This window comes from Capricornis sumatraensis, chromosome 15 (assembly GCF_032405125.1).
Source record: "Capricornis sumatraensis isolate serow.1 chromosome 15, serow.2, whole genome shotgun sequence".
In the NCBI taxonomy this organism is placed as follows: Eukaryota; Metazoa; Chordata; class Mammalia; order Artiodactyla; family Bovidae; genus Capricornis; species Capricornis sumatraensis.
The window spans coordinates 70,431,264-70,454,613 of record NC_091083.1 but is presented as its reverse complement, the minus strand read 5'-3'; the positions used below and the strand labels follow the sequence as shown (position 1 = coordinate 70,454,613).

The following is a 23,350-nucleotide window of genomic DNA, read 5'->3' as shown; positions in this document are numbered from 1 at the left end:
AGACAGTGGCTCTGGACACACAGTGCAGGTTTGAGTCTGGGTAGGCTTTACACCAGTCCCACTGGCTCTTGGGGCAATGCTCTGAGCCCTGTCCAGGGCTGCCTGTCTGCTCAGACCCGGGATCAGCTTACCATCTCAAGCAGGAAGAGGGGGTCCAAGGAGGAGTTTGGGAGGATGGCAAAGGCCTGGGTGTCCAGGACAAAGATGAGGTTAAGGCCGTTGGGGTTCACGGTGAGTTTTGGAGGCAAAGAGGCCCAGATGAAGAGCTGCATCTGCATGTCAGGGAACATCTTGGCCACCTGCAACCCACAGGGGATGACCGACAGGAGAGGCCACTGATTAAAAAGTGTCTAAATGCTGAGCGCTGAAGAATTGATGCTTTTGAACTGTGGTGTTGGAGAAGACTCTTGAGAGTCCCTTGGACTGCAAGGAGATCCAACCAGTCCATTCTAAAGGAGATCAGCCCTGGGTGTTCCTTGGAAGGAATGATGCTAAAGCTGAAACTCCAGTACTTTGGCCACCTCATGCGAAGAGTTGACTCACTGGAAAAGATTCTGATGCTGGGAGGCATTGGGGGCAAGAGGAGAAGGGGACGACAGAGGATGAGATGCTTGGATGGCATCACCTACTCGATGGATGTGAGTCTGAGTGAACTCCGGGAGTTGGTGATGGACAGGGAGGCCTGGCTTGCTGCGATTCATGGGGTCGCAAAGAGTCAGACACGACTGAGCAACTGAGCTGAACTGAACTGAAATCCTATCTTGTCCTGGTCCTGCAGGAGCACTTCCTACTGTTGTTTTTGGCAATGCTGCATCTTCACTGCTGCACAAACTACTTTTCTCTGGTTATGGTGAGTGGGGGGCTACTCCCTAGTTGCGATGCACAGGCTTCTCATTACAGTGGCTTCTCTTGTTGCAGAGCGCAAGCTAGGGGCGCTCGGGCTTCAGCACTGTGGCTCCCTGGCTCAACAGCACAGCCTCAATAGTTGTGGCGCACGGACTTAGCTGCTCCGCGGCATGTAGGATCTTCCCAGATCAGGGATCACTGAACCTGTGTCTCTTGCATTGGCAGGCAGATTCTTTGCCACTGAGCCACCAGGGAAGCCTTCCCACTGCTTTCGGAATAAATTGTAAAGACTGTATAATTCAGCACCTGGCACCCTGCCAACCTCACCTCATGCCGACCCCCTCCACCGCTTCTACCACTTGCCCTCTAACTCCACCCACACACAAGGGACTTCTTTTCCTCAAATCTGACTTGCTGTCTTTGTATTCAGTTCAGTCGCTCAGTCATGTCCGACTTTGTGATCCCATGAATCGCAGCACGCCAGACCGCCCTGTCCATAACCAACTCCCGGAGTTCACCCAAACTCATGTCCATCGAGTCGGTGATGCCATCCAGCCATCTCTTCCCCTGTCGTCTCCTTCTCCTCCTGCCCCCAATCCCTCCCAGCATCAGGGTCTTTTCCAATGAGTCAACTCTTTGCATGAGGTGGCCAAAGTATTGGAGTTTCAGCTTTAGCATCAGTCCTTCCAATGAACACCCAGAGCTGATCTCCTTTAGAATGGACTGGTTGGATCTCCTTGCAGTCCAAGGGACTCTCAAGAGTCTTCTCCAACATACATCAACTCAATTAATCAATCGCAGCTTTATGAGGTGAAGTCCTTATTACTGCATGTTATGTGTGAGAATACTGAGATAGAGGCAGAACAGGCTCAGGAACATAAAACTAGTAAGTAAGGGCCGGAGTTCAAACCCAGATAGATCCCAAGAAGAGATTTATAATTCAAAACATCTTTTTGGATGGAATAAAAGTATCCTGAAATTAACTTAAAAAATTGCACTCTGCTCTCTGTCTAAAACTCCTTGCACTCTCTGTTCCCTCTCCCTGAGTGTTTATCCTGTGTTCCTCCTTAGCTTGGCTCTTTCCCTTCCTTCAAGCCTAGAGAGCAGTAGAAGGTTCAAGCAGGAACAAAGGAGAGCTTTGGCAACACCCCATCTCGGCTAGCCTCCAGTCCTCCTCCAGGTAAACTCACAGCCCGAGTAAAAAGAATGCGACTGCTATGCTAATGAAGTTTCCCTTTCCCTGACCCCTCTACGTGTTGCAGCTCCTCCACACCAGTACTGTCTATATAGAAATTTCTGGAAGTGTCACCATTAAAGAGGCTATTATGGACTGAATGTTTGTGTCCCGCCTGCTCAGCAAATTCATATACTTAAGCCCTAACCCCCAGGGTGGGCTTTTCAGGTGGCTCCATGGTAAAGAATCTGTCTGCCAAAGCAGGAGCTGCAGGAGACCCAGGTTTGATCCCTAGATCAGGAAGATCCCCTGGAGGAGGAAATGGCAACCCACTCCAGTAGTCTTGCCTGGGAAATCTCATGGACAGAGGAGCCTGGCGGGCTACAATCCATGGAGTTGTAAAGAATATGACACGATTGAATGACTTTCACTTTTTCACTTATCACAGTCTGAGTTTTTTTTTCTTTATTGTTTCAGGTGTCTGAGCAATCATTTTCTCTCTCTCCACTGGATGGGAGCTCCAGGAGGGCTGGGATACGGTCTGTTTTGCTGGATGCCCTGCACAGGGCCCCAGAAATGCAGTGGGCACTCAGAAACTATCTGTTGAATGGATGAGCCCTCAGGATCTACTCTCACACCTGGTCACATGAGTGCTTGGGGCCTTTCTCTGCACTGGCGATGAGCTGCACAAAGCTATGTCCACAGGCTCAGGCTGGGTTGCCTCTTGATCTGGACGGGGGCAGCTCTCAGCAGAGCTGTTCTCAGCTCCCCCCAGGCCTCCTCATGAGATGACTAAAGGGGAACAAGTCCTTTCTCACCTGGGGTATCAGGATTCCAAAGAATTTGGTTGTCAGGCGGAGCATGGATTCCTTTGGAATCTGTAGCGAGGGAGGAAGAGAAAAGGATCTTGGCAGATTAGGTTATACATTGGGGGGCAAATTCTATATGAGGGGTGAGAGAATGAATACATAAACAAACCGTGGCCAGATCACGTATGACCGAAGAATGCTGACCCAGAATGGTCAGTGACTGCCAGCTTCCCTAACTTTTGCACCAGAAAAATCAGATATGCTTTTCAATCCGATCACATAAGATGTCTGGCTTCTGTTAGCCCCACCTCCAGCTTGCCCATATCGACAACCTCTGTAAGAGCCTACCCAGCGCCCTCCCTTTACTTAACATGAAGCGTTCCCACCACCACCACCACCACCCCCGCCCCTGTATGCCATTGAGTCTGCCAAAGGCAAGAGTTCTCATTGGGATAGTCTTTGTTTATCTCCACAGGGGGACAAGTCAGGGCTCAGCATCCCTTTGATGCCTCTACAGAGGGGGAGAATCTGGCATCTCTTCTGAGAGCAGCAGAGGAGAAGCCCCGTGTGGCTGGTGAGCAGGGTGAGTCCCGTTGCCCCTAGACTCTGGGGAGGATGGTCATTCCCTCATTCTATAGATGGGCAAACCGAGGCCCAGAGCAGGACTCAGCCACAGATATGGAGACAAAGACCTGGAGGATGACGACCATAATGGTGATACGATGGAAAGACTGGATTACAGACCTGCACACAGCAGGGACTCAGTCAATGTCAGCTGTTATCATTAGGACTCAGGGGACTTCCTCCATACTCATAAGCCTGTGCTGGGGCTGCCCAAGTAATCATAGCTCATTCAACCTTCCTTACACCTTTTGGAGGAAGATACTATTATTGGCGTTTTACAGATGAGGTTCTTAGAGGCTGAATAACCAACCTAAGGTCACCGGCATGGAAAAAAGGGGAGCTGGGGTTTGAACTCAGGTCTGGCTGACTCCAGAGTTCAGACCTCGATGTTCCTGGCTGTGAACCAAGACTCAGATCCAGACCATCTACTGCACCCTCTTCCCAAATTCACTCCCATCTGGCCTTACCATGTCGTCTCTGAGGGTCAGATTCAGGGCTCCAGCCTTCTGATACACAAACCCGGCCGTGTTGAAAAAATACTCAGAGATGCCCAGGTACACCATGCGGTCGTGGTCAGTAGGAAAGGCCAGTGCTGGCGGGGCAAAGGGTGGGGGGCTGCGGTGGGCCAGACTGAAAAACTCACCCTGTGGGCAGAGGCAGCAGAGTGAGCCTGAGCATCCTTCAAGAATTACAATTCGATGTCTCCCTTCCAGGAAAAAAATAGGCTAAGGATATGAATCCCAGATTCACAGAGGAGAAAGCCATGGCCTGAAACTAACAACAGCATTGCATGCCTCCTTGTGCTAATTTCTAAGTGTTTCCCCGCCAAGGCTGTGTGGTAGATGAGATCGCCTGCATTGTACAAGAGAGGATGCTGAAGTTTCCCAGGTGGTTCAGTGGTAAAGAATCTGCCTGCCAATGCAGGAGATGCAGGTTTGATCCGTGGGTTGGGACGATTCCCCTGGAGAAGGAAATGGCAACCCACTCCACTATTCTTGCCCAGAAAATTCCACAGAGGAGTCTGGTGAGCTACAGTCCACGGGGTCACCAAGAATCGGACACGATTGAGTGTCTGAGCACACAAACACACACTGAAGCTTGGGGAGGTGAAGTGGCTTGCCCAAGCTCACTTAAAAGGGTGAGTGCCGGAGTCAGTGATTGAACCCAGACATCTCGATTCTGCCAAGCACATTCCTAACCATGCCATGGTCTCTGCCTCAACCTCGCAAATAAGTGCAGAAATTCTCCTAAAAGAACAAGGAGAATTCTGTTTGTTTTCACTTATCAAATTAGCAAAATATTCAAGAGAGAGGTAAATTGTTTTAAATGTGTGTGTATTTTAAACTGATACTATCCAGTTTTTGGTGAGAGTATTCATGGGCTCCTGGGGAATATGTTTACATTTCTGAAGAGTAATTTGGCTACGCATTGCAAAAAACAGATCATTCACTTAGCTGAAAAACAATAATGTTGAGTTATAAAATAGCAAATTGTCGATGGATACATATGTTAGAATACCATTTATGTAAAATTGTGCTTTAGTCACTAAATTGTGTATGGCTCTTTGCGACCCCATATACTATAATCCGCCAGGCTTCTCTGTCCATGGGATTTTCCAGGCAAGAATACTGGAATAGGTTGCCATTTCCTTCTCCAGGGAATCTTCCCGACCCAGGGGTTGAACCCAGGTCTCCTCCACTGCATGCAGATTCTTTACCAACTTAGCTATAAGGGAAGCCATTTATGTAAAATTAAAGGCCTAGAAAACATACTGTATAAGAATTATTGACACCAGAGATAGAGAGCAAAAGTATAAAAACTCAGGCGAGAAGGACACATAGGGACGTCATCCGCGTGATACCCTGAGGGGTAGAGGGTCCCCAAGGGGGCCTCAGCTATTTACTTCTACAATATTTCATCTCAAAAAATATTAAAGGTAAATATGACAAAATAGTAACACTTCTAAAATCTGTGTAGTGGGTATGTGATAATGTGTAATATTCTCCGTACTTTTGGATCATTATTTGCCGTTAATGATCATGACACCAATCTTATAAATATCATGAGCAACTCTTAAAAATAGCTGCAAAAAAGACAAAAAATAAAAATAACAGGTGGACTTTTGTACCAACCAGGAACCATCTCTAATATATATCACTAGTCTCTGATGCTGGGAGGGATTGGGGGCAGGTGGAGAAGGGGATGACAGAGGATGAGATGGCTGGATGGCATCACCGACTCAATGGACTTGAGTTTGAGTGAACTCCGGGAGTTGGTGATGGACAGGGAGGCCTGGCGTGCTGCAATTCATGGGGTCGCAAACAGTCGGACACGGCTGAGCGACTGAACTGAACTGAGGTGAGAAAAGCAAGTGAAGAACAATGCAAACAGATTCTCAGTAAAACTAGATGGACTTTCGTGTACGTGTATATGAATGCTCTGCTGCTGCTGCTGCTAAGTCGCTTCGGTCGTGTCCGACTCTGTGCGACCCCAGAGATGGCAGCCCACTAGGCTCCCCTGTCCCTGGGATTCTCCAGGCAAGAACACTGGAGTGGATTGCCATTTCCTTCTCCAATGCATGAAAGTGAAAAGTGAAAGTGAAGTCGCTCAGTCGTGTCTGACTCCTAGTGACCCCATGGACTGCAGCCTTCCAGGCTCCTCCGTCCATGGGATTTTCCAGGCAAGAGTACTGGAGTGGGGTGCCATCACCTTCTCCGATATGAATGCTCAGGACCAGATTAATACCCGCCATGGCTGACAGCTATCACCTCTGGACAGGAGCCCCGAGTGGCGGGGGCAGTAAACAGGACATTCTCATTTGCTAGGGATAATCAGGCATTGTTTTAATCCTTTGTTCCATCTTATCACTTAAATTTTGTTACAAGTATACTATTTGGTCCAGCCATTTCACTTCCAGAAAATAATCAAAGATGGGCAGAGACCCAGCTTACAAGGATATTCATGGCAGCTCTGGTTACACTTGTGGAAAAAATGGAAAGAGCTCAGACATCCCAAGAGGGGCTACTGTCTGCATACCTGATCACAAGCTGTCCACTGAAAGACCCAAGAACCAGTTGAAGGACTAGGGGAGGACATTTCATTGATAGACGTATACCTTGCACCGTTGTAGCTTTAAAAGTTGTAAAACATGACTTGTATACATACATATGTTTATATATGTTGTTCTTGTGTGTATTTGTTTCCAGGCCTACTTGTGTGTATTTTTGTTCCTGCCTCTTTTACATGTGTGGGTGTGTGTGTGTAATTTTCTGTGTCTAAGCAGAGGAAAGGATTGGCGGGTTGGAGAAGTGTAATTTGTGTGTCGACATACAGGTCTCAGTCATATTATTAGGGTAACTTCTCTTTTCTTCCCCCCTTCTTTTCCTCCTATTTATTTCTTCTGCTCCTATGTGGTTTCTACATTTTCTTTCGGACATTAAATGTGTTTTAGAGAAAACAAGCAAATAGTAAACAGACACACCAGCTGGGGAGGGACTGAGGTGCATCTGGAGGGGATTCAGAAAGTGGGACATATTCTAGCTGAGATGGGGGAAGGCTGCTTGGGGCATCCAAGCCCAAACCCACTGGAGGATAAGAAGATGGCTGGGAAGAGGAGGGGAAGGAGGAGAGGAGAGTCCAGGCACAGGGAATGGACAGGATGAAGGCCCTGAGGCGGAAATTAGCTGAAGTGTTGAGGAGGGGCAAGGCCTGGTTGGAGGGTAGAGAGTGAGGGGGAAAGTGGCATGAAATAAAACTAACTCACTCCATCCATCCATCCAACCATCCATCCATCCAACCATCCATCCATCCATCCATCCATCCATCCATCCATCCATCCAACCATCCATCCATCTATCCATCCATCCATCTACTCATCCAACCATCCACTCAACCATCCATCCATCCAATCATACATCCATCTATCCATCCATCCATCCATCCATCCATCCAACCATCCATCCATCCATCCATCCATCTATCCATCCATCCATCTACTCATCCAACCACCCACTCAACCATCCATCCATCCAATCATACATCCATCTATCCATCCATCCATCCATCCATCCATCCACCCAACCATCCATCCATCCATCCATCCATCCATCCATCCATCCATCCATCCATCCACTCATCCAACCATCCACTCAACCATCCATCCATCCAATACATACATCCATCTATCCAATCATACATCCATCCAGCCATCCAATACACATTTACAGAACACTTATTACACACCAAGCATAGTTCTAGGTGCTGTGTATGGTAAAGAACAAAGCAACCACAGCCCCTTCTCTTTCACCATATTGAGGGAGACAGGCTTGTGACTGTGGTCTGTGTACATGAGTAATAAGTGCTGCTGAGAAAAATAAAGCAGGGTATAGGGGAAGAGGAGGGTACTGTTTTAGCAATGGTGGTCTGGGAGGGCTTCCCTAGGGAGAGGGTACTTGAGCAAAGACTTGAAGGAGGGAAGAGAGAGCTGCTGTCAATATCTGGGTGAGAGCCTCATGGCTAGAAGGAGCACAAGGGCAAAGGTCCTGGGGAGGGAGCAGTCATAGTGCATTTCAGGAACTGCAGGAAGGTCAGTGTGATTGGAGCCAGGAGAAGGCATGGAAGGTGGACTGCGGAGAGTGGTGAGGATGGATAGGAAGGGGGTGGGGTCATTGTAGATTTGTTTCCAAGGATGATGGGAAGCCCCCAGGTGTGGGGGTTCTGAGGCAATGGCGTGAGGGTGTATGATTCTTGATATGAGTCTCACCTTCAGCAGCCCATCCAGGTTATCGGCCGTGACTCTTGGAGGTGCCACCAGTGAGTAATCGACCCCAGCCACTTTGTCTAGTTTGGTTGTCACTAGGGGGAAAGCAGATGGACCATGAACTGGCTCCCCATGGCAGCATCTCTGGAGCCTGGGATGCAGTCAGCATCTCCTAAAGTTAAATACAGACCTGCAGTGCTAATTCCATTCCCACTGCCTCCAAGGAGCCCTCCTCCCTGAGCGCCCTTCAAAGGAAAATGAGCCCACACCCCACACTCACAGAAACATCAACTCCTTCCAGTGGCTAAACCCGAGTCAAGGAACAGAATGACTTGGGCTTAAATTGAACTCTGTGCGACCTTGGACAAGTCCTTTCACTTCCTCTGAGCCACTTGTTTTCATTTGTAGGATGGGGTACTACTAACGACTTTGCAGATGCCCTGTACATGGTAGGGTTTCCAAAGCCAGAAGGGGTCATTATTGCAGTGATAACATCCCAGGCTGAGCCCAAACTGGCTTCAAGTCTGATTGGTTTCTCTGTTTCCAGCATTAATCAATGAGGATTAAATGAATATTGGTTTCTCCTTTGGCCCTGCTGTCCCATGTTAGTGGGAAAAAACTGAGTCTCAGAATACGTAATTAGTCCTGGATGGCAAAGCTCATGAGTGACAAGGCTGAGACTCAAACCAAAATCTTCTTCCTGCCCGGTGAGGCTAAACCCAGGACCCTGCAACTGCAATGAATACACCCAGGATGAGCTCTGCACCTGGAGGGGCTGGGGTAGTGCCTGGAAGAAGGAAATGTATCTGAAATGGACAAGTACCAAGTGCAGGCCACACCAGGCTCTGTGGGGAGGCGGCCCTGGTAGAAGTTTGGGGCACAGGCTCTGGAGTAGGAAAACCTGAATTTGGATCATATTTCTGCTGCTTACTGGCCCTGTGAATTTGGGCAAGTCATGGCTCCTGTTTCCTGGTGTAAATTTGGCAGAAAACAGTGATCTCAGTGCGGCATTGGGAGGCCAAGAGGAAACATTACTGCTGGGTACATGACATACGTCATGGGTACATGACACAGTTGGCCAGATGGGTCTTCCTGCACCTTCTGCAACCCTTCACAGTTTACCACGCACGTGGGGAAAGAGAAGATTGTGTCCATTTCAAAGATATGGAAACTGAGTCCTTGAGAGGGGAAGTGACCAGCCTCAGATCTCAGATTAGCTATGTATCTCTGGCTTCAGGGGGCTGTGGGTACTTGTTGTTTGTAGGGAAACCTTGTAGGGTTTCTCTTCCATTTAACTCCTGGACCTGCTACAAGGACCTGGCCCCAAGGGATCTGATGCTAATTACCATTTGAAAATAACCTGCTCTACTTATTTTCACCCAAGCTCAGGCCTGCCTAGGAAACTTGCTGGCTCCATCACACTCTCCCTATCTCCCTTCTACCCCAACTTCCCCCTCTCCCTTCTACCCCAGGTCACCCCTCCCCTTCCACCCTAGCCTTCTTAGCCCTTCCCATTTCTTACCTGGCAGTGTCTGGAAATAAGGCTGCAGCTTGGAGGACACAGTACTAGTCACCACCTCGCAGATCTTGGGAGAATAAAAGAGAAGATCAGCGAAGGCTTCCTACAGTGGACAATGTCCTTTGGGAATAATTATCTGGACAGGTTTTGCTTGTCTTGAATGTTTCCTTGAAAATCATGTAGCTACTCAACCTTCCCTTTCCTCTTTGGCCACCAGGAAGTTCAGAGTCCAACATATAGCTTGGAAATAGTAGCTGTATATGACTGTATGGGGGCTTCCCAGGTGGTGCTAGTGACAAAGAACGTGCCTACCAATGCAGGAGGTGCAAGAGACGTGGGTTCTATCACTGGGTCGGGAAGATCCCCTGGAGAAGGAAATAGCAACCTGCTCCAGTTATCTTGCCTGGAAAACCTCATGGACAGAGGAGCCTGGTGGGCTACAGTCCATGGGATCACAAAGAGTCGGACATGACTGAACAACTGAGCATACATATGACTGTATGAGATGCAATCTGCATTTTATTTCCTACTCAGACTCTAAAACCCATTTTATAATCTACTCTGCTGTGCATTTTGACCACCATGCATGGGTATTTTTTTCTTCTAATGTTTGACAGAGTGCTTTCAGATAGATGGTTGATATCTCCTTACCCACACTGTCAGTGTCTTTGACTGGAAGACCAAGGTCTCCCATCTGGAAGACTGCACAAGCCTCCTTGGTTTCCCCAAGACTCCTGCCCCTGCTCTTGGCCCCCTCCAGCCATTCTCACGGCAGCCAGACTAATTGTTCTAAAGCACAGATCTGCCCAGGTCATTCCTTGCCTAAAACCTTCAATGGCTCCCCACTGCCCTCTGGAGAAAACCCAAGCTCACTTGGCTTGGAAGACAGGTTCTGGGGTTTCCTGGAAGCTGATGGTTTATTAACGGGAAGCTAGCCCAAGAAACCACCCCTTTTCTCAGCTGAAGAAGTTGGCTTGTAGGGGATGGGGGTTAGAGTGAAAGCAGGCTTGGGGGGGCACACTGATCTGTGTTTGTCCTTCATATCAGTTCCAGCCTCAGGACATAGCTTGGCTACACTCTAGTCTAGCAGCTTCATCAGCTGGACGTTTTCTGGGTGGGGCTCACCACCAAGGTGGAGAAGGCAATGGCACCCCACTCCAGTACTCTTGCCTGGAAAATCCCATGGACAGAGGAGCCTGGTAGGCTGCAGTCTATGGGGTCGTAAGAGTGGGACACGACTGAACGACTTCACTTTCACTGTCATGCATTGGAGAAGGCAATGGCAACCCACTCCAGTACTCTTGCCTGGAGAATCAATCCCATGGATGGAGGAGCCTGGTGGGCTGCCGTCTACGGGGTCGCACAGAGTTGAACACGACTGAAGCGACTTAGCAGCAGCAGCACCACCACCAAGGGGGTTCTGGGGTGGGGGATGAGGAAGCAGGCCGGAGGGGTATGAGGGCTCAGCAGGAAAGAACAGTAGCTTCTCTGCAGGGAGGGATGACGTGGGGAAGGGCAGAGGTGGCTCAAGCGTGGGGGAGTTTGCTGAAGCTGCGTGACATGAACCTTAGTCTCTTGCTAGATTCCCAGGAAAATTGACATGACACATTGTAGAGCTGGACTTGTGCTCCCTAAGGGCTGTAGGGAACTGCTGAAGAGGTCTAGGTGAGAGCGGAAGTGTCCAGCAATGCGTGACGTTTGTGGACACCGCGGGCCCCACCCACTCTGACGGGGGCGGGCTGAAACTCTAAGCCCCTCCTACCTTGCTGGTCATGGAGTTTTGGAGCGAAGACTCGATTCTTTTGTGGAAGAGTTGGATCAGCCACCTGGATTGACATGTGGGGACAGGCGTGAGGCTTTCCAGGTACTCCCCAGGCTGTGCTCAGAAGGCTGCCTCATCTGGGAAGCCTTCCTCCCTCTTCCGAAGAGGCCTAACCGCCCTCATCCCTGGGCTCTGACTCTGTACACCCCCATCAGACCCTCCTTCTGCTGTGTTCAGTGACTGGTCATGAGGTTATTTCTTCCACAGCGGGAACCCTGCCCCGTCTCAGCCTCATTCCTCACCACTCCCTCTCTGTCCTCCAGCCCCACAGCTCGGCCATGTCCTCCTGTGTCCTCTGCTTCCTCCCACCGCAGGACCTTTGCACACGCTGTTCACTCTGCTCAAAACACCCACTGTTCCCAGTCTAATTAATTCCTACTTATTTTCATCTCAATTCAAATGTCACTTCATCAAAGAACTGGGCAACCACCAGACTAGGTCAGAACCTTCTGTTCCATGTGTTCACCACACTTTCCTCTTTTTCCTACTTCTCATATCCTTTTGTAATTCTTTGTGAGCCATTCATTAATGCAGTGATTTGATTAATGTCTATCTTCTCCACAGGCTGAAGCTTCAAGAGAACAGGGACTGTGAAGCTAAGAATCCGGGGGCTGGGAGTCCTGGATTGAATCCCTTCTCACTTCTCATTAGGTATGAAAACTCAGGCTACTTCCTATTCTTTCTGTGCCCTGATCTCCTCTGAAAGTGGGGTAATAATAGACTAACCTCGTAGAGTCTTTGTGTGGACAGGATTGGATAAGGCTCATGTCTGAACAGTGCTAGGCGTCCATCAAGCCTCCAATCACTGTCAGCAAGGCCAGCTTTTTAGTGACCACTGCTCTTTCTTGAAATCAATAAACAAGCCTCATGCACAGCAGTTTCTTAGTTGATATTTGTTAGTTGGATGGAGAGATGAATGCCTACAGGCTTGTGATAAGGATTGTATAACTTGGTGCACTTAAAGTGTTTAGTGCAGACCCTGCAGTGCTCAGTAAAAGTTTGCTGAATGACTATTGAATGAGCAAGGGACCCTTCAAGGCAGGCAGGGTGTATTCCATCTGTGAACCTTTGTCCCTTCCTTATATCTGAGACCTGTGGACAAGGCTGGCATGGAAGTGGCATTTGGGATGTGCTTTCTGAATACAAGAATGATTAGGATAATCCTGTCCCTCCTCCCAGGACTTCCCAGGTGGCTCATTGGTAAAGAATCCACCTGCAATGCAGGAGATATGGGTTCAATCCCTGAGTCGGGAAGATCCCCTGGAGGAGGAAATGGCAACCCACTCCAGTATTCTTGCCTGGAGAATCCCATGAACAGAGGAGCCTGGTGGGCTACAGTCCATGGGGTCGCAAAGAGTCGGACATGACTGAGTGATTGAACGTGCATACACATTCATCCCTCCTCCCATCCACAGCCCCAGGAGATCATACCCCACGCTGCTGCCAGAGATGCGTATGCGGACGGTGTTGATGTGACTGCTGCATCTGGGGCAGGTAACAGTGGAGTGGCCCGAGTCAGGGTCATAGCCCAGACTCAGACCCGCCAAAATAGAGATGCCCTCCACACTCAGGTCAAAGTTGCCGCCGAGTTTGCTGAAGGGAAACACAAAGATGAGATTTGGAGCAAGCATTTTCTCCCCTCTGCCATCCAAACTTCACACCAATGCTGGAAGGTAGGTTTTGCTATTATCCCCACTCAGGATGAGGAGATGGAGTTCAGAGAGAGAAGGCTGCTTGCCCAATGTCACACAGCAGCTAAGTGACAGAACCAGAATTCCAACTCGAAGTGTGAAGCCATGTCTGCCTGGCAGAACCCTCCTCTTATCCACTGCCTCAGCCTCTGCCTGTGCTGTGTGGACTGGGAGTGTTTCTCAACCTCTCTGAGCTTCAGTTTCCTTTCTCAAACCTTGGACCAGCAGTGGGACACTAGTTTTGCCACTGGAAAGCTGAGTTTTGGGGAGGAACGTGTCTTTAATTAATGAATGACTTCAGAAAGCTGAGTTTTGGGGAGGGACATGTCTTTAATTAATTAATGACTTTGTTCATTAAATGGGGTTAATAACTACTCCCTCCTGAAATGAGTTTGGGATAAGACAGTGGATGTGAATGTAATTTGTCAACTCTTCTATAATGTGAGGAAGTATTGCTATTTTATTTGTTTATGATCAGTAAGTGAAATGATAGATGTGAAAGAGCTCACATGAAAAATTAAGCAATTCCCTCCGCTGTATAACACAGGGAATCCTGCTCAATGTTATGTGGGAGCCTGGAATGGGAGGGAAGTTTGGGGGAGAATGGATGCATATATATGTATGGCTGAGTCCCTTTGCTGTCCACCTGAAACTACAACAGTGTTGTTAATATAAAAAGCTAAAAACAAAAAAAAGAAAAATTAAGCAATGCTTATTGTGGGGAATGACAGATCAGCAGTCCCTATAACGAAGGGCAGATCTGCGCCTCTGTCCTCATCAAAGGGTCTGTTTGCTCCCTGGATTCCCCACAAAGGAGAAGCTGCTAAAATGACAGGTCAGCCTGAGCTGCCATCACCGCTGCACAGTCACTGCAGTGAGAGCCCAATATTTAGATTCTGAGAGCCCAATATTTAGATTCACAGTTGTAGTTTGGATGATTTGCCCCAATTTTCACCCTCCCTGAGTCCATACCCTCTCCATTGCTTATCTTGGGAGGATACGTGTGTATTTCCATGTTCTTGACTTTGGACTTGGCCACGTGACTTGTCTTGGCCAATGGTATATGAGTAGAAGTGACTATGGACCAGTTCAAAGTCTAGGGCTTAATATGCTTCTGGTTACCCTTTTTGCACCTCTGCTGTCACTAGAATATGCTCTGTGTAGCCCATTCATTGGTCCAGGGAAGAGGAGGAGATACATGTTGAACAGGGCCCACCCCTAGCTGAGGCCAACCTTTGGCAGGGAACCCCAGCCAACACATAGATACATAAGTGGAGATATATGACTTGCTTTAGGTCACTGAGTTTGGGATGGTTTGTAACACAGCAGTTGTTAACTGATAAAGGGGTAAAGTGAAGGTCTCACTTAGCCATCCATCCTAAGCCATATGTACCAACTAAGCCTTGCTTGTGTCCTGCATTGAGATGTGGAACATGCTCAGCTATTAACCAAGAGTTATGTTAAAACTTAGGAGAAGGCAACGGCACCCTACTCCAGTACTCTTGCCTGGAGAATCCCAGGGATGGGGGAGCCTGGTGGGCTGCCGTCTATGGGGTCGCACAGAGTTGGACACGACTGAAGCGACTTAGCAGCAGCAGCAGCATGTTAAAACTTCTTTCGTGAAAAATTTTCCCAGTAGCTCTGAGGGGGCAGATGGTATTCGGCCAGGCAAAAATTGGGCATGCTTGAGATCTTGGCTCTCCCCTCTTCCAAGTATCACCAAGAGCTTACCCACACACTCAACAAACAACAAGCTTGGAAACGCACATGAAGTTCTTTCGTGCCTTCCATTTTCCTCTGATCTTGATACTGGCATCTCTGATAGAGAGATCAAGGCCCTCACCCGGCAACGGTCTGATCTGGGAATTGGGAAGATTGAATCCTCGAATAACCATGCTGCAAGGAGGAAACGATCAGTTAGTCTCCTCGGGGTCCCCACAAGGACTCAGTCAAGGGTCAGTGCAGACTCATTCCCCTCCAGCCTGGTCCTTTACCCCATCCATTTTAAGAGAGCCCCAAAGTTATGATGAGAGCAGCCTTGGGAACTCTGTGGCTAGGCTTTGAAGTCAGACAAATCTGCATTTGAATCCTCCTCTTCAGTTTATTTTTGTGTGATCCTGGCCACATCGCTTAATCATCCTGAGTCTCAGTTTCCTCATTTGTAAAATGGGCACAGAAACCTCTCTCTTGCAGGGTGTATGATGATTAGTGAAGATAACAAATGTAATTCCATTGACTACATGTTTTGTAAGGGGTGGAATGTGTCTGTCTTTTTTTCACTATTGTACAATAGCAAAGCCTGCTGAATCAGACACATAGTAGGTGCTCAAAAATATCTGCTAAGTGAGTGCATAAAATTCGTTAGAGGACATTTATGGGTTTTCTCCCCAGCACCCACATCCCTCTCTTGTTGATAACACAACTGCCGTTTTTACTTTGGAGGAACTCTTCCCCACATCTAGCCCAAGCTGCTCCCAAGAAAGTTGACTTCACAGGTCATCTTCAGGGGGTGGAGCTTGAGACTTCAGGACTAGCTCATCCATGTTTTCTTTTCCCTGGCCACAGTGATTGGTCCAGCAGTGTGTATGGACCTAAAATGGACCAATCAGAGTGAATCCTAGGAGTTTTGCTTGAGTAAGAAGACGGTGCCTTCCTCTTACAGGGCTGGGAACGCTGAGAAGATGCTGATGGCCTCTCTATAGGGACATCCTACCCGAGAATTAGCCTTTCCAGAGGGAAGAGATGCTGAGAGATGGCAAGAGAAAAACAGGGTCCAGTGATATTTGGGCCTTCCTCAAGCTGAACCTGAAGCCAGATGATTCCAGGGACATCTCAGTCCTCCGAGCCCCTACATTTTGGTTAAGGTCATTTCTGATTAGGTTTTCTGTCATAGAAACCTCACCTCCACCCCTAATCCCAGTTAACATAAGGGCTTGGCACAGTTTGGGGATTTATGACATCCCCTCGGGAGTCATAGTGAGTGCCTGAAAGACAGTTTGGGTGGTTTCTTCCACACGCAGCTTGGGGACTGTATCCCCTCAGAATGATGTAAACATTAGCTTTAGGATCCTCTAACTTCTCTGAGTTGAGGAATTTGTGGCTCTATGAGTCTAGGTCTTGGTGGCCCCAACACACGACAGTCCTGAACACGGAGGACTGAGCTGGACAGGGCTTACCTGAAGAAGCTATATTGCCCTTTCCCGAGGTATTTTATCTTAAAGTTTCCTGAGAAAGTGGGAATTGTTATCTTCTCCAACTCTTTCTGCAGAGTAAGCACTCCCTGCTGGCAGGCTGAGAGGAGAGAGAGGAGGCAGAGGTCAGAGGCGTGTAGCTGCTTCATAGCAGAGATGGTGGGATTGGAAAGGTCTATAGCAGGGCTCAGTTAAAGGCTGTTGTCAATGCCCCAGTAATAAATATTTTCTGTTTTTTAGATCTTACTGTCTCCGTCACAACCACTCAGCTCGGAAGTTATTGTACAAAAGCAGCCATAGACAGTAAGTCAGTAAATAGGTATGGGTTTGTTACAATAAAACTTCACTGATAGAAAATGAAATTTGAATTTCACATCAGTGTCACTAGTGGTAAAGAACCCGCCTGCCAGTGCAAGAGACATGAGAAACGTGGGTTCAATCCCTGGGTCAGGAAGATCCCCTGGAGGAGGGCATGGCTACCTACCCCAGTATTCTTGCCTGGAGAAACCCATGGACAGAGGAGCCTGGCTAGCTGAAGTCCATGGGGTCACAAAGAGTCGGACACTGAAGACTGAAATGACTTAGCATACACAGCACACACGTCATTTTCACACGGCCTGAGACAGGATTCTCCTTTTGATTTTTCTCCAGCCATTTGAAAATGTAAAAGCCATGCTTAGGCCAACTAGTTTGCCATGCTTGTTCGCCAACACTTAGTTTGAAATATCACCCGCTCCAAACACCCAGTCATGCACCCTATGGGTGTTTATTGATCGTCTGCTCTGTGCTCTTCCCTCACAGACACTGCGTCTCTCTGGGTTTTGGACTCTCTCGCCACAGGATCTTTTGCACCTTTCCCACTGCCTGGGAAACCTTTCCCTCTCATCTTCACCTGGTCAGCTTCTAGTCATCATTTCTTCTAGGAACTTTCTCTGGTTCATCAGAAGAGTGCGATCCTGCTTGTTATCATTCTCACGATGCTGTGGATATCTCTTTTGGAGCTCGCATTACCTTTTGTAATTATGCAACTATTCATGTGATTTTCCAATTAATATCTCTCTCCCCTACTAGATGTAAGCCGCCCAAGGCCAGGGACGGATGTCAGAGATGTCTGCCACATTTACCACAGAGACTAGAACTTAATACCTGATGGATGACTAAATGAATGAATGTCCCCAGGGTCAGGAATTCTGCCATCCTTTATTATGTGGTTAACAGCGTCAGAGAACCAGTTAGATGGCAAACAAGTTAAATGAGAAGAATGAGCAGTAAAATGATGGATCCCAGGATTTGTGTTTTTCCAAGAGCCAGTTAAGCATAGTAATAATAGCAATAGTAATAATAATAGTAACAACAACAACAACATTTATTAGGTTCTTACTCTGTTCCTGGCACAATTCTGGGCTCCATGCATGTATTAAGTTACATACATGTAACTGAACATACGCGAATCTGAACAATCCTGGGTAGTAAGTTTGGTTGAAAAGAACTGATTTGGAACCCAGATCTCCCACACTGCAGGAAGTCTTTACCAACCGAGCCACGAGGGAAGAAGCCCTCGCAATTCACAGACAAGGAAACAGACTCAGAAAGGTGACCACACAGCTGACAGCTGAGGGAGGCAGCATCTGAATTCAGGCCTTCTGTTCCCAGAGCTCGCGCCCTGGGACAGGCCTTCTGGGGGTCCGAAAGTAAACCAGGCATAGACTGGCGCTGCCCAGAGAGACATGAAACTGTGGGATGGCCACCATCAGTGGCTCTGCAGGGGCCAGGTCCTGAAGGGTCTCTAAGGCCAAGCCCAGGACGCCTTCTGAAGGCACTCGGGAGCCGCTGAATAGTGTCAGTAATGAGGGACCTGAACTGCTCCACTGCACTTCAGGACACTCATGATGGCTGTATGGGGTGTGAGTAGAAGGCGGGACCGAGGCTGCTCTGACAGAATGTGAAGACTTTTAGGCTTAAAGGCTGAGCCCAAGTCTCTGCTCCTGGGAAGCGACCAGAGGCGCCCCAGGTCTGAGTACAGGGCAGGGGCATAATCTTTTCTCCTAGCTCACAGGAAGCCTTCCGTCTGCAACCCTGGGATTCACAGGTGTCCTGCCTGGGCTGGGGTAGGAATTCAGGGATGGAATACCAGGTGTCCTGTCCTGGGCTTTCCTGATAGCTCAATTGGTAAAGAATCCACCTGCAATTCAGGAGACCCTGATTCGATTCCTGGGTCAGGAGGATCCTCTGGAGAAGGGATAGGCTACCCACTCCAGTATTCTTGGGCTTCCCTTGTGGCTCAGCTGGTAAAGAATCCACCTGTAATGTAGGAGTCCTGGGTTCGATCCTTGGGTTGGGAAGATCCTCTGGAAAAGGGAAAGGCTTCCCACTCCAGTATTCTGGCCTAGAGAATTCCATGGATTGTATAGTCCATGGGGTTGTAAAGAGTCAGACACGACTGAGCAACTTTCACTTCACTTCACTTCGGTCCTGTCCTGATTCCCCTGGGGGTCCACCGCCCCTGAGAGCCTGCCTTCTCCTGGGTCTGATGTCGCTGGCACCAGCTGTCCCCCACTGTTCTGCAGGTCATCTCTCTGCCACCGAGAGGCAGCATTGAGCAGCCCCACTCGATACTTCACAGACCAGAGCTCAGATCCAGGCCACCTCCTTCCCCCTCCCTCCTTCCAGTCTGTCTGCTCATCTGTAAAGGCCACTAGTAACATTTTGTGCTTTTGGCATAGTGCCTGGCACCGATCTGAGCAGGTCAGGAGGCTGCTTCATAACATTTTCTGCTGCGTCTGGGCCTGAGGGAGTGGCCTGGGGGGATCCTCTCTGTGGCACCCGGCTGGCTACTGTGCAGAGTGTGGCTGCCAAGCACCCCCGCTCCTCACGGAGCCTAAGCTCGGCCCACGCTGAGGACTGAGCCAGGGGCTGCCAGACGAGTATCAGGGCTGAGAACCAGCTAGGAAGGAAGTGAAGGGCCCAAGCCCGAATCGGGTATTGGGTAGAGGGAGGGGGACCATGAGGGGCCTGAGCACTGGACTCAGAGTCCTCCAGACTAGGGTTCCATCCCCTCCGCTGCGGCTTTCCAGCTCTATGACCTTGGGTAACTCACCCTGAGCCCAGCTTCTTGCTCTGTAAGACAGGGTGAGAGGGCCTCCTTGAAGGAGCAGTGAGCAGGCCATACTCTGGATTAAAGGGCTGCACACAGCAGGTGCTCAGTCAGTGATGGGAGAGAAGGAAAGGAAGGCAGCCAGTTACCGTAGTCCAGGCCTTTCTGGGTGACCCTGGCCACAATGCCGGGGTTGGTCGTCGTTGTCACAGCTGTGCCCAGGGCGACCAGCACCACCAGGGTTGCCCACCTCCGCGCGCTGCCAGGGCCGCTGGCCATGTCTTCGTCCTGCAGAGCTGCCAAAACCTCGAGGTCCTGGAGGGGAACCAGGGACCTATAAAGGAGGCAGCTGTGGAAATGCAAGTCAGGAGAACAAGAAAAGAGGAAGGAACACGAGCAGGGGCGGAAGAAGGGTGGGCAGCCGCCTGCCTGCGGTTCCCCACTGTATGGCTGGGGCCACAGCCCCAGAACAGCCAGCACTGAAGCCTGGGAGCCCTGTGTGTGTGTGTGTGTGTGTGTGTGTGTGTGTGTGTGTGTGTGTGTGTGTGTGTGTGTGTGTGTGTGGCATGTGTGTATGTATGTGTGATGTGTGGTGTGTATGTAGGTGTGGTGTGTGTGGTTGTGTTTGGGGTGTGTGTGTGTGGTGTGGTATGTTTTATGTATGTGTGATGTGTATATGCATGTGTAGTGCGTGTATGCATGTGTAGTGTGTGTATGGTGTGGTGTGGTGTGTGTATGTATATGTGGTGTGTGTGTGTGGTTGTGTTTGGGGTGTGTTTGTGTATGTGGTGTGGTATGTTGTATGTATGTGTGATGTGTGTATGCATGTGTGGTGTGTGTGTGGTGTGTGTGTGTATGTATGTTTAGGGTGTGTGTGGTATGGTGTAAGTGTATGTATTGTGGTGTGTATGTATGTGTGGTGTATGTATGCATGTGTGGTGTGTGTATGGTGTGGTGTGGTGTATGTGGTGTGTGTGGTTGTGTTTGTTGTGTGTGTATGTATGTGATGTGGTGTATTGTGTGTGATGTGTGTATGCATGTGGTGTGGTGTGTGTGGTGTGGTGTGTGTGGTATGTGTGTGGTGTGGTGTGGGTGGTATGTGTGTGGTGTGGTGTGTGTATGCATGTGGTGTGGTGTGTGTCTTGTGGGGTGTGTGGTGTGTGTGGTATGTGTGTGGTGTGATGTGTGTATGTATATGTGGTGTGTGTGTATGGTGTGTGTGTGTAGTATGTGTAAGTCGAGACTTCTGGCTGTGAGTGTCATTCCCTTTCCTTTCCCCCCTCCCTGAACCCTCCACCCAAATCCCTCCATCCAAGAACTTCCTGGAAGCTGGGTGGTAGAGATATCAGAGTTGATTATATTGTCTTTTTTTTATGCTCTACTGAGGTATAATTGGCAAAATTGTACACAGTTGCTCCTTGAACAGCACAAGTTTGAACTGTGCAGGGGCATTTGTATACGGATTTCCTTCAATAAATATGTACTGCCGTCCTACACCACCTGCGGTTGGTTGAATCCATAGATGTGGAACCTCAGATATGATGGAACTGCGTATATGGAGGTCTGACTCTTAAGTTATACTCGAATTTTCAAGTGCTTGGGATGTGGGAGTCAGCACCCCTAGCCCCTGCATTGTTTAAGGGTCAAATGTACATTTAAAGTGTACAGTGTGATAATTCAATATATGTATACATTGTGAAGTGATTGCCACAACCAAACTAATTAACTCATCTCTCTCTTCACGTGGTTATCATTTGGTATGTGTAGTGAGAATGAAGATTTACTCTCTTAACAAATTCCAAGTGTATAGTATTCTTAACTGCAATTATCATGCTGTGCATTAGATCCCCAGAACTTACTCATTTTATGACTGAGAAGTGTATTTTTCTTTCTACTTCTGATTTCCTTGGTGTTTTCCACAGTAAAACCTTTAAGGAAACAGAGCCTGAAGCATTTTCTCGTCCTGAGAGGCAATAGTGGTAATAATTAAATGCTTGAATTTTGAGTCTGGTATTTTAACGGTTTTAAAGCTCAGCTTTGCCACTCTGTGGTGGTTTGACCTTGGTCAAGCCCCGTAACCTCTCTGAACCTCAATTCTTCTTTGTAAAGTGAAGATAACCAGAGTACACCCCCCACCTCGGGTTATTGTGAAGACATAAAGGGCTTTAAATCATGTAAAGCACTTAACACAATACCCCATGCATAACATGCTCACAAATGGTAGCTATTACTGTCACTCTGACTTTCAAAGTAATCCATGTTCATGGGCCAACATTTGAGAAAGAACCAAAAAAATATAAATAAAAATTATGTGCAATCCTGTTTCAGAGAGGACAAGCAGAAGTGTATTATAGAGTATTTCTCTCCTCGCTCCCCACTTTTGGTAAGCATAGATCAGGTGTGTCTTTCAACACAGAAATATGTAATCAATGCTGGTTTTGTGAAGTTCCCTTTTTTCATGAACAGTGTGTGCAGTTCTCTGTATTTCATTGCTTCCTTAACCTTCAGTTTTCTTCACTAGGCTTTTGTTCTTATACCTTTTCCCCTTTCCTTTGACAGATGTGAAGCCTGAGGCTTCGAGAGGGGAAGTGTTCTTTCCACAGTCACGCAGCTAGGCTGCTAGCAGAGCTGGGATTCAAACACAGATACATCCCACACCTACCTGAGTCCTTCAGCATCTTGGGAGCTGGGGCCGGGTAGGGGAGGCTGGCATCAGCACACACACTCCTCACCCTCCCTCCAACTTGCCAGTCAGAATTCTGTCTGCTAGGCCCCTGCCCCTCCCTTTGCAGCAGCCTCAGGTCCAGTGTAGGCGGAAACCCCACCAGGCAGCAGGCACCATCTCCATGGTGATGAGAGGAGGGGCGGGGCTGCAGACAGGGAGGCTAGCTTCTCTCCTGCTGGGTCCTCATCAGCCCCCTGACGCCCTGTCTCCCCGACTCTGATTTGATGAAAGTCTAATGAAGCCCATTGAGCCTGGAGGACATGAGACCTTCTGAATTTTTTTTCTTTCTTCTCTTTCCACTGTTTCTGAAAGGATCTCCCTTCCTGCCGCCACCCACCACAACAAGAATCCTTCTGGCTTGCTGTAGAATGAAAAGAGTGGCTGTGGACAGAGCATCTACTATGACACTTTATATATATTGTCTTCAAGCCTTTAAATAACCAGTGAAAAGTGAAGAAATCGTTAGTCGCTCAGTTGTGTCCCATGGATAGTAGCCCCCCAGGCTCTTCTGTCCATAGGATTTCTCAGCCAAGATCACTGGAGTGGGTTGCCATTCCCTTCTCCAGGGGATCTTCCCAACCCAGGGATCAAACCCAAGTCTCCTGCATTGCAGGTGGATTCTTTACTGTCTGAGCCACCAGGGAAGCCCCAAATAACCTGTGAGAGAGGAATAATTATCCTCCATTTTGAAGATAAGGAAACTGAGTCACAAGGCAATTATGTCCCTGTCAAGGTCACAGTGCCTTTCTTGGAGAGAAATATTCTCTCTTCTTGGGGTAGTTTATAAGAGAACTTGTCACCCTGGGTCTTCACCCTACCTCTGCCTTCCTGGGCCCCCAGACTCCCGTGTCTGTATCTGTACGAGGAAGATACATGCCGAAACACGTAGACTGATAACTTGTCAGAAAATCAGTTTTTTTTTAAGTTATCTTACACAGTTTTGAATACCTGCAGCTCTAACTGCCCCAAATTCCTGGGTCCCCTGGGTCCAGGCAGATATTGCCTCTGTGAGGATATCAGACAGAAAAAGGGTATTACGAGGAAACTCACAGAATGATAACTTTAATTGCCACAACCTAAGAATCTTAAAACCAAC

At 48.5% G+C, this 23,350-nt stretch overlaps 1 protein-coding gene across 1 annotated transcript in view; it reads right to left on the bottom strand.

Annotated features, from left to right (window-relative positions):
- BPI (bactericidal permeability increasing protein) overlaps positions 1–19,808 on the bottom strand; it is a 30,467-nt gene extending 10,659 nt beyond the window's left edge. Inside the window, exons 1-10 of the mRNA XM_068987240.1 lie at positions 19,679–19,808; positions 16,421–16,535; positions 15,012–15,140; positions 12,985–13,146; positions 11,494–11,557; positions 9,735–9,798; positions 8,216–8,307; positions 3,921–4,097; positions 2,839–2,898; positions 132–299 (exon numbers count right to left, since the gene is read on the bottom strand). Of these exons, the coding sequence (XP_068843341.1) occupies positions 132–299; positions 2,839–2,898; positions 3,921–4,097; positions 8,216–8,307; positions 9,735–9,798; positions 11,494–11,557; positions 12,985–13,146; positions 15,012–15,140; positions 16,421–16,535; positions 19,679–19,808 (1,161 nt within the window). The remainder of the gene's footprint in view (positions 1–131; positions 300–2,838; positions 2,899–3,920; positions 4,098–8,215; positions 8,308–9,734; positions 9,799–11,493; positions 11,558–12,984; positions 13,147–15,011; positions 15,141–16,420; positions 16,536–19,678) is intronic.
- Between the last annotated feature and the right edge of the window lie 3,542 nt (positions 19,809–23,350).